Genomic DNA, 11,648 nt, shown 5'->3' with positions numbered 1-11,648 from the left:
TTTGGACCGTGAGATTCCTATGTTGTGCGTGCTTGTTGTCTTTAAGTCGGCCTCGTTAGTCGTTTAATGATGACTATCCCCTCGGAGGGTTTTAACATAGGATTCGGAACAACTCAAACTCCAGAAATGGATAGGATTTCTAAAATTGGTTTCAACTTTGAATTTCCAAATTCAAGCACATCGTTGGGGTCGACTTCTGAGGTCTGAAAACAGAGGGTTACACTTATAGAATTACTAAAGAGTTAGTAATCTCTAACCAAAAACGGTAGCTAAATGACTATCGAAATATGAGCTATTCTGGAGATAGTATTTAGTCAAGAATTTCTTGTTGTAGTATCGTTGCAAAAATAATCTTGGGTATATTATTACTTTACTAAAACTTGATTGGGTTTAAAAAAATAATTCACTGATAAATTTTTTTTATATTTTTCAGAATGAAGAGTTCATTAGTACTATTGTCGGCATCTGATAAACTGATTGGGGATAATTATGCCATTTGGAAATCAAACCTGAATACTATACTGGTGATAGATGATTTACTGTTCGTTTTAACAGAAGATTGTCCTCCCATTCCTGGCTCAAATACAAACCGAACTGTTCGGGATGCGTACGATAGATGGATCAAGGTGAATGACAAAACATGTGCCTATATCATTGCCCGCATATCTGATGTGTTAGGAAAGAATCACGGGAGTATAGGTACTGACAAAGAGATTATTGAATCTCTCCGTGGGATGTTTGAACAACTGTCTTTCTCCTTAAGGCATGATGCTATTAAATACGCTTACAACTGCCATATGAAAGAAGGGGCCTCTGTTAGAGAACATGTCCTGGACATGATGGTCCATTTCAATATGGCATAAGTAAATGGGGTTGTCATTGACAAGAGAAGTCAAGTTGGTTTTATTCTAGAATCTCTTCCGAAGAGTTTTCTGTAGTTCTGCACGAACGCGCTTATGAATAAAATAGAATACAACTTGACTACTCTTCTAAATGAGCTATAGGCTTACCAGATTATGATGAGAGCTAAAGGTCTGGAATTGAAAGTAAACGTTACTACTACTGATAAGAGAGGAATGTCCTCCAAAAAGCCTGATGTTGCTTCCTCTTCACAGAGTAAGAGTGTTCCTGTTAAGAAAAACAAAGGGAAAGAGAAGAAGAAAACTGCTGGAAGAAAAGGCAAGGCTAACACTGCAGATAAAGGAAAGTGTTTCCACTGCAATGAAGAAGGGCACTGGAAGAGAAACCGCCCTCAGTACCTTGTTGAGAAAAGAGCAGAGAAAGCAAAACAGACAAACTAGTTCCTGAATATTGCTTGCTATCCTCAACATGACCAGTGGGAGATGTTGCTGTCTGAAGATAATCTTATCTGCTTTTGTTATTTTATCTTGTTGTAAAGAACATATTGTATATATTTTTGTAAATGAAATGTGCATTAGCAAAAGTTATGTTTGTTCTATTACAAAGTAACTTCTGTTAGAACCAACTTAGTTAAAAGACATTTGCAAATATTTAGATATTTTAAACGGCTAGAAATCAATAAAGGCAAGTAGTTATTTAACCTAGGTGATAAGTTTAGATCACTTGAAAAGTTCAAAGTGTACAAAACTTGTTAGGTAAAATAAAAATTGAAATACTTCGATTGAATCAAAGTATAGAAAGTTTGAGATTTCTAGGTCTATTTGATAGAACATAAAATCCAATGAAAACTTTCTAATTGCCTTAATTGTTTTCCCAACATCATTCCAATTTTAAGGAATTACTAAAATCCATATGAGATATGGAGAACTCATAAAAGTTTTTTATCATATGTAAAAGTTGTTTACATAGTTCAGAATTATGAAAAGATCGATATAAGTGTTAATATCAAATCCTTAAGTATTGTAATATTGTTCAAGATTACCGTGTATTATTTGTTTCCATTAAAAGCTTACATATATCAATGAAGATATAATTGAAATTGACACGGTAAACAAAAGTTGTTTCATACAGGTCAAATGCATCTTACTCAAAAAGTTGAGAACGCCTCGATGTCGTGGGAGGAATGTATAACTTCCTAGCCATTATTGAGAAACAAGAGTTGTGAAAATTGTTGAGGTTGATGCCCTAAACTCTTGTAGGGTCTTGTAGTTTGTAAAAATATGTATGAACAAACACTTGTGATGTAATAATATGAGATATTTTCTTCATTGTTGTCTATGAAATATGAGATATTTTATTTGCATTTACCACAAACCAATAAACTAAGATTCCTTATTGTCGTTGTAACTTAAGCATGTATGTGGAGACATACAAGTGGATAATGCCTTAAGTGATAACCTAAATGGTCTGTAATATATGGATATAGGAGGGAAACCTTATCCTGGTGACACTACGAATATGACCCGCTTAGTGCTACTGATGGTCTGATCCTAATCATTCATGTGGAGACATGCGAGTGGAGGTGTCCTATACAAATGAGTTTGTATAAGATCAGACCACGAAGTGTTTAGTCTCGTTACATAACGTCGTTCATGACAGAGACTTTCATTATACTAGGATGACCATAGGTAACATGACCTTAATCCTGAGTGAGTTGGGAACTCCTGCCTATGAGGTCGGTCCTTTAATTTGCATGGGTGTGAGTGGCCAGATTTCCGACTCAAACCTACCACTTTGGGGATTCGTCTGATTGGGGAGCTAGGAACTCTATTCCACAAGATGGAATTCACTCCTTCCCCGAAGCAGGGGTAAGTAGATAGATTGCTCCCTTAAAGGCTGATTTCGGGGCTTGAACGATGTGCCGCCACACATCTTCTCATGCCCCAAGAGGTGTCCCCTCATATGAGGACTATGATGTATTGTTTATTAGAGGAATCAGTGATATTTAAGGAGTTAGATGTAACTATAGAGCAAAACAGTAAATTGGTCCAGCTGTACTTACGAGCAATCTGTGAAGGATTATCGTACTGTTGACTGGTTATATCCTATGAACACAGAAATATATCTGCAGTGAGAAGAGTGCAATTGTTGATCTTTAGTGGAGTGGCTGGTGTCACAATCGCTCTTTCGGAAGCTTCTCTTAGCGATTGTGCAGCACTTGTTCCCGCTCACGAACAAGTCAGCCAACTCGAATACGGACTGCCGATGGCACACTGAGAGCCTCTCGCAACCTCCACCCCCGTTTTAGGGAAAACGGTTTTAGAAAACGGGTTTGGAGAAAAGGTTTTCGTAAGAAGTTTTTGTGAGTGTGAATAAAGAAAGAAAGATTGTAGTAGACTAGAAAGCAATAACAACAACAACAGCTTTATAGAGTACTACTCCGGGTATGAGGAAGTGATGGTTAGTCTTATCCTCATATAGTGCATTCTGAACAAAAAGCCAACTGGCGCCCTTGCATATGCAAAAGGGCGAGTGGTCACTTACAATGAAAATGTAAAGAAAGCAAGCTAACTAAGCTAATACAATACAAGATATGAAAGTATGCTAGAAGGGGGTTGGATCGGGCATGCGGCCATGGGCAACAGGCCCTGGACAAGCATGACCGTGACATTCTCCCCCACTTAATTGGTTGACGTCCTCGTCAACTGACCTTGTTCAAAATCTGCGATGGCTGGAGCTGCATTCTTCAAATCTTCGGCCCGCTCCCAACTGATCTCTTCGTCTGGGAGATCCTTCCATTTCACTAAGAACTCTGTCAGTTCTCGTCTGGGTCTTCCAATACGGCGCGTACGTTTATCCAGGATTTGTGCAACTTCTTTCTCAGCAGAACTCTTCGTCGTGACCGGTGGGCGCCTTAGCATGTTTCGTTGTTCATCCTCAGGATCGGGATGATAAGGCTTCAGGATACTCACATGGATGACAGGATGAATCTTCATCCATGAGGGTAACTGAACCTTATATGAGGTTCTCCCGACCTTCTCGATTATCTCCACTGGACCTTCATATTTCCTTACTAGCCGTTGGTCTCTCTGGCCTCGGAAACGAAACTGTTCCGGTCGTAGCTTGATCAGGACCTTGTCCCCGGCTTGAAACTCGAGGGCCCTCTGCTTCTTATCGACCCACTTCTTCATTCTTCTTGATGCTCTTTCTAGGTAGGTGCGAGCTATCTCAGAGGTTTTGCTCCACTCTTTAGTGAAGTTATGTGCCTGAGGACTTTTGCCTTCATAAGGGTGGTCCACCAAGTGTGGCATGAGTGGTTGTCTGCCGCACACCACTTCGAAGGGCGTTTTTTCGGTCGCGGAACTCTGCTGGCTATTGAAGCTGAACTGAGCCACATTTAACAACTGGACCCAGTTTTTCTGCCTAGCGTCGATAAAGTGACGCAAATATTCCTCGAGCATACTGTTGAAGCGTTCCATCTGGTCGTCAGTTTGGGGATGATAGCTAGAGGAGATATTCAGTGTTGACCCCAATATTTTGAACAATTCTGTCCAGAATGTCCCAGTGAATCTTCTGTCCCGATCGCTAACAATGCTCGCGGGGACACCCCATAATTTCACGATGTGTTTGAAGAACAGCTGGGCAATCATCACGGCTGTGCACATTTTCGGCGTTGGGACGAAAGTGGCATATTTTGAGAACCGGTCGATGATAACAAGGATCGATTCGAACTCTCCCACCTTGGGCAAATGGGTGATGAAGTCGAGAGACACGCTCTCCCATGGTCTAGAGGGCACAGGTAGGGGTTCCAGCAGACCCGCTAATTTCGCCCTTTCGACCTTATCTTGTTGGCAGATAAGGCAAGTCTTAGTAAATTGCATGACATCGTCCCGAAGGCTTGGCCAATAGTAGCCTTGTTTCAGAAAGGCATAAGTCCTCTGCCAACCATTATATCCTGCCCACGGTGTGTCGTGGCACTCCTTCATCAGTGACCTTCGTAACTCCCCAGATCTGGGGATGTAGAAGCGATTTCCCTTGGTGTATAGTAGATCATCTTCCACCAAGAACTGACGTGTCTTTCCCTCTTTAGCCAACTGTAGGATGGCATGCGCCGTTGTGTCGTGTGTCAAGTGAGTTTTGACAGTTTCTCGTACTGTTGCACTCAACGTACTTGCTTGTAGGCGGGCGAACATGCACAGGGCTGCATGTTCGCTCTTTCGGCTAAGAGCATCGGCCGCTTGGTTACTTTTCCCTGGTCTATGTTCAAATTGGAAGTCGAACTCCGCTAGACACTCCTGCCACCGTGCCTGTTTCGATGACAACTTCGGTTGGTTGAAGAAGTGACAAATGGAGTTGTTGTCGGTCTTGACCACGAACTTGGACCCCAAGAGATACTGTCTCCAGGCCCTCAAGCAGTGAACTACTGCTAACATCTCTTTCTCGGAGGCGGCATACCTCCGTTCGGCATCATTTAGTTTCCTACTCTCATACGCGATGGGGTGTTCGTCTTGGAGGAGAACACCGCCCAACGCGAAGTCAGAAGCATCAGTCTCTACTTCAAATGGCTTGGTCACGTCGGCAATTCCGAGGACCGGCCCCTCAATCATCACTTTCTTCAAGCCCTCAAAGGCGGCTTGACATTCAGAAGTCCAGCTCCATTGGCTATCCTTCTTCAACAGTTCGGTTAATGGCCCTGTTCTTCTCGAGAATCCTTCTACGAACCGCCTATAGTAGTTGGCTAGTTCGAGAAAGGATCGTAGTTCGGTCACGGATGACGATACCCTCCAGTCTCTAATCACGGCCACCTTGCCCTCTTCCATACCAATCCGACCACACTCAATCATGTGGCCGAGGAAATTTATGCGCTCTTGGGCAAATGAGCACTTCTCTCTCTTTACATTCAACTGATTTCTCCTCAGCTTTTCGAAGACTAGTTGGAGGTGATGTCGATGGTCCTCCAGCGAGGCACTATAGACCACAATGTCATCAAGATACACTACGACGAATTTGTCGAGATATTCGTGAAACACTTGGTTCATTAAGGTACAGAAAGTTGCTGGAGCATTGGTGAGGCCAAAACGCATCACGAGGAATTCGAAGGCTCCATATCTCGTGACACAGGTCGTCTTAGGTTCGTCTTCTTCAGCAATTCGGACCTGATAATATCCCGATCGTAGGTCCAGCTTTGAGAAATACTTAGCACCGTGAAGCTGATCAAATAAGTCAGTAATGATAGGAAGGGGATATTTGTTGCGAACTGTGAGCTTATTCAAGGCCCGATAGTCGATGCACAACCGGAGGCTCCCATCCTTCTTCTTCTGGAACAGTACTGGAGCTCCGTAAGGGGCCTTCGTCGGTCTGATAAATCCTGCATTTAATAACTCATCTAACTGTTTCCGGAGCTCGGCCAATTCTGGCGAGGCCATCCGATATGCATTCTTGGCAGGCGGCTTTGCCCCTGGTAACAACTCAATCTCATGGTCAATCCCCCTTCGTGGGGGTAAGGACTTGGGCAAGCTTTTCGGCATGACATCCCGATACTCTTCCAAGACAAATAGAACGTCTTGGGGGATCTTCTCTTCAGTGGACTCAACTAATTCTATCGGGATGGCCATGAACGTGGGTTCGTCGTGGGCCAGGCCTCTCTTCAATTGGAAGGCTGAGATCATTCTCACCCCATTTGGCTGCTTGATACTGGCTTGGACTACGGTGGGTGTAGATCCGGTAATGACTAAGCATTTGGCGAGGGGCATTGGTATGACTTTATGTTCAAGTAGGAATTCCATCCCCAGTACCACGTCGAAATCATCCATCTTGACAATCACAAAGTCAACGAAGCCCTTCCAGCCTCCTAACTTCACCAGAGTTCTCTTCGCTATCCCCGTAATCGGTAGGGTTGCGGAATTCACAGCTTTCATCTTCCCTGCATCTCTTTCCCAAGTCAAGTTCAGGCGACGAGCTTCCGTTTCAGCCATGAAGATATGGGTAGTCCCAGAGTCAACCATAGTGTTTTTTGCCGATCTTTGGTTGACCCAAACGTCCACATACATGAGTCCTTTCTCTAGTGGCTCCGTCGCCTTTCCTATCTTCTTCTGGAGCGCATATAAGAATATCAATGCCCCCATCCTAGGATTCTCAATTTCTACAGCTGGCTCAGTTCCGTCTCCTCCAGTTCAGCCTTGTCTTCGGAGGTAGAGGCTAACGTGGCTTGGAAAGCATTGAACGCGGTTCGATTTGGAAATTCGCCCGCCCTGTGTGGCCCTCTACATATGAAACAAGACAGGGGGCGATTGTAATTGTTATGCTGTTGCGACGGCCCCCGCCAGTTGTTTCCTGATCTAGGTTGGGATGATTTACAGTCCCCCACTGTGTTCTTGTCTCCTCCCCCAGGTCTGGGAGGATTGGAACGGCTGTTTCTGTTTCCCCCATTTGAGGAAGTTGACTGTTTCCTCACATCTTGTGAGTCAGTGCTAAGGTCGTATAGCCGTTCAGCTGCCGCATAGGCAGAGGGGAGATCCTATACTCTCTGTTCATATAGTTTTGATTTCGCCCACGGTTTCAGCCCTTCAACAAAGCAAAAGACCTTGTCTTTTTCAGACATATCTCGTATGTCCAACATGAGTCCTGCAAACTGTTTTACGTAGTCCCTGATGTTACCTGTTTGCTTTAGCTCTCGGAGTTTTCGTCGAGCCAAGATCTCGACATTTTCAGGGAAGAACTGCGAACGAAGTTCTTGTTTCAATCTATCCCAAGTATCAATAGTGCAGCGTCCTTCCTGTATGTCTGTAAATCGTGATCTCCACCACAGTTTCGCATCTTCAGCTAGATGCATCGTTGCTAGTGTGACTTTCGACTCTTCAGTCACTGTGTTTGTTGCCTTGAAGTATTGCTCAAGGTCGAAGATAAAATTTTCCAGGGCTTTCGCTTCTCGCACCCCACAGAAAGGTTTCGGTTCTGGGATTTTTATTCTGCTTACTACCATTGCTCCCCCAGATGGGGCTTGGTTCCCTACCGCTCGGATGGTGAGATTCACCCTAGTACTCACATCCGCTATCTCGGCTCTGTCGACGTCAAGGGCCAACCGAAAGTCTTCAGACAAATCGGTTACCATCTGAAGTATTGCTTTCTGGGAGCTGTCCAGCTCTTCGACATGCTCCTCTATGTGGGCAACAGAGCCCGAGGAGCTATCACCTCGTTCAAAGCTGCCGGACTGTACTGTTTTGGTCTCGAGGGTCTCTACCCTCATCATCAATTCTCTGATGGGTAATCCGTCTAGGCGGCCTACTACTGCATCAATTCCATCGGCTTTCTCGACAACTTCTTGTAGCTGAGTCTCTAAGAAACGGACATTATCTGGGACCTCTCTCAGGTAGAGCATTTGCTCTTCCATCTCTACCAATCTGTCCACATGGGACTTCTTCAGGTTCTTCGTCGCCGACATGATCATTGATCTTCCCTCTATAAGCCGATTAGGCTCTGATACCAACTGTCACAATCGCTCTTTCGGAAGCTTCTCTTAGCGATTGTGTGGCACTTGTTTCCACTCACGAACAAGTCAGCCAACTCGAATACGAACTTTCGATGGCACACCGAGTGCCTCTCGCAACCTCCACCCCCGTTTTAGGGAAAACGGGTTTGGAGAAAAGGTTTTCGTAAGAAGTTTTTGTGAGTGTGAATAAAGAAAGAAAGATTGTAGTAGACTAGAAAGCAATAAGCAACAACAACAGCTTTATAGAGTACTACTCCGGGTATGAGGAAGTGATGGTTAGTCTTATCCCCATATAGTGCATTCTGAACAAAAAGCCAACTGGCGCCCTTGCATATGCAAAAGGGCGAGTGGTCACTTACAATGAAAATGTAAAGAAAGCAAGCTAACTAAGCTAATACAATACAAGATATGAAAGTATGGTAGAAGGGGTTTGGATCGGGCATGCGGCCATGGGCAACAGGCCCTGGACAAGCATGACCGTGACACCTGACAGTTAACGGATGGTGAATCTCGTGATTAAAGAGTTTAGTCAGCTATTCACGTACCGTTGGAGCTTTAAGCTACGGTCCATAAGGTCCCCTTGGTAGCTCAATGGATTCAAGTTGAAAATTAGTTTTTGGGTCAGTTTGAAATGTTCAAATTGACAATAAGGTGTTTGATTATATATAATATAATTAAACTGGTTCAATTATATGTGATATAATTGATATGATGTATGAGATACATTAATTGGAGGATTTTGATATAAATATGATTTATATTGAGTAAAGGAGAAAAGGATTATGGTTTAAATATTACATATGATGTGATATTAAAACTATAGGTTATAAATATAATATGATAAGTTAGTTATTATATTTATTTATAATTAAAACAATTATATGATAATTGTGGGTGGTTTCTTCTTTAACCGTGCGTGAAAGTGGGAGGTTATCGTTAGTTTTCATAACTGAAGAATAAAATGAAAAGAGTTTTTGTTTTTATAAAATCATCACTTCATTAAGAGTATTATCAATCGTTTAGCTGATTAAAGACTATAAGATAGCCTTCTAAGCAACAGCCTAAACGATCATGTAAGCACCTTTCTTTAAACGATCGTGTAAAGTGATTTACTAAACGATTGCATTCCTAGCGAGTTTCTCTAAACGATCGTGTAAACGATTAAGCCTGTTTTACTAAGCGATCATGTACCTCCGAGTTTTACTAAACGATCAAGCACACAAAATCTATGCGATAGATAGTTCATTCTTCCACTTGCTTGGTCGTTTGGTTCGAACATTTAATAAGATGCATTCTTCATATAGACTTCTTATTAAACTATATGAGGAATGCATCTTATTAAACGATCGAACTAAACGACCAAGTAAGTGGGAGAATGAACTGTCTATCGCATAGACTTTGTGTGCTTGATCATTTAAACTAACATGTTTACAAAGATTCTCTTCGCTAAAGTGTTTGAGAATCACCTAGTAAGACTAGGAATACCAGGTATATAACCTAGGGTAAGTGGGAGAAAAACTGAGTACGGGATACTGAATGGAAAACCATGGGTATGTGATGCCTTAGTTTATTATTTCTCTATAAAACTTAAAAACTCAGTATTATATATTCAGATATATAAGTTACCACTGGAATTTTAGTCCAAGTGGGAGTTTATTAGGTTTTATGTCCGAAACTCGTGGTTTGTAAACAATAAAACTTATTCTGAAATTCAATAAGTTGTTATTGAATATATGAATTGCTTATTTCATTTTAGAAATAAATCCAATAAACTAAAAGATCCATGACAATTATATGAGTATTTGAACTTTATGCAGAGACATAAAAGTGGATCAGGTTCGAGTAAATAGTCAAAATGATCTATAGTATATGAATAAGGTTGGGTGCCTTATTCTGGTAACACTATCGGATGCGGCCCACTCTGTAGTTGTTAAAACTAACAGTTAATGGACTAGGATAGGACACCTAAAAGAGAATTTAAAAGCTAATTATTACAAGAATAAGAGACATCCAGTTTGAAACAAGTGAACCAGGCCTTGAACCGCTCGAACCGAACTGCTCATCATGGAACTCCCTATAGTGATCGTGGAGCAGATTTGATAGATAATAGCTACACGAACTTGCTGCATGATCGTGCAGCAAAAACTACACGACCGTTTAGCAAAAGCTACACGATCATTTAGCAAAAGCTACACGATCGTGTAGCATTATAGAACTGATTTCCTCCTCATCAAAGCATTACTTTGAATTTCCTCTTTGATGTTCACTGCAAACAGCATGGTCAACTCAAAACATTAAATACAGACTCTATTGCATAAATATGCCCAAAACAAGGGTCTTTACAAAAAAAATTTGTAAAAGAATAAAGCCTTAAAAATAAGTATTCTATCCCGAAACATCCATCAACAAAACCACATTCATCACAAAACCATCCGTCGCATGAATCCTCAACATAATGCAGAAAAGAAAAACCCACCAGCATTGTAAAACTTAATTCAATAAAACATGGAATTTAGGATCAATAAACCAACAACCTGGCTCTGATACCAATTGAGATCTCGTTGAAGATAACCTTGAGGGGAAGCAGGATCATCCCAATTCCCATTTTTATAGAATAAAATTTTTTACAGAAAAGAGAGCATAAATTATGCATTTACATAAATTATAGCATGCTCAAAAAAATACTTAGGGTTTCAAACCCTTACCTTTGAAGACAAAACTTCAAGATTCTTCGAATTGACTACAGTCACTACCACAATGGCGACCTTAGTATTCTCAGGTAGAAACCAAGAGTTGTGGGCTCGGACTATTTTGGAATAGTGAGGGAATGATTTGAGAGAACAGATGAGGGAAAAGAATTTTTCCGAAACTTACAGTGGCCGTTGTTGCCCAAGAGAAAGAGGGTCTCTCAACATCTATCAGTAGAGCTATCGCTAAGCTTTCTTTCAGTCCGTTTGGTTAACATGCTTTCAGGCTTGCCAACAGATAGAAAAAAGCTATTTTCTCTATTCAATAATGTATATTTATTTCTAATTTCCTTTCTTACAATCTGATGAAAGAAACTCTCTCCTATCAAAATGCTCATAAAACATCAACCATCCACTTACGTGGGTGGAGAGAAAAGAGGGGGGGGAGTTGTAACTCCGTCCTTAATTCAAAATAAATTAATTTTAATATATAAATAATAAAATTAATTTATATAGATAAAAATTTAATATATATAAATATGATAACTAACTTATCATAATATATATATTAAACTGCTTGTTATATCAAATATAACTTATAACCTATAGAT

The 11,648-nt window shown here is 41.4% G+C and overlaps 1 protein-coding gene and 1 pseudogene across 1 annotated transcript; one reads left to right on the top strand and one right to left on the bottom strand.

Annotated features, from left to right (window-relative positions):
- The first annotated feature begins 434 nt into the window (after positions 1-434).
- Positions 435-863, top strand: LOC150033723 (uncharacterized). Its single transcript, XM_090317042.1, has one exon. It carries the CDS (start codon positions 435-437, stop codon positions 861-863), a length of 429 nt encoding a protein of 142 aa, XP_090173168.1.
- A 143-nt stretch (positions 864-1,006) lies between these two features.
- On the bottom strand, positions 1,007-8,302 carry LOC150033722 (uncharacterized; annotated as a pseudogene).
- Between the last annotated feature and the right edge of the window lie 3,346 nt (positions 8,303-11,648).

This window comes from Benincasa hispida, chromosome 9, assembly GCF_027475165.1.
Source record: "Benincasa hispida cultivar pf3 chromosome 9, pf3_genome.v1.1, whole genome shotgun sequence".
Classification (NCBI taxonomy): domain Eukaryota; kingdom Viridiplantae; phylum Streptophyta; class Magnoliopsida; order Cucurbitales; family Cucurbitaceae; genus Benincasa; species Benincasa hispida.
The sequence above is the reverse complement of the archived record's forward strand: the minus strand, read 5'-3'. Positions and strand labels throughout refer to the sequence as shown.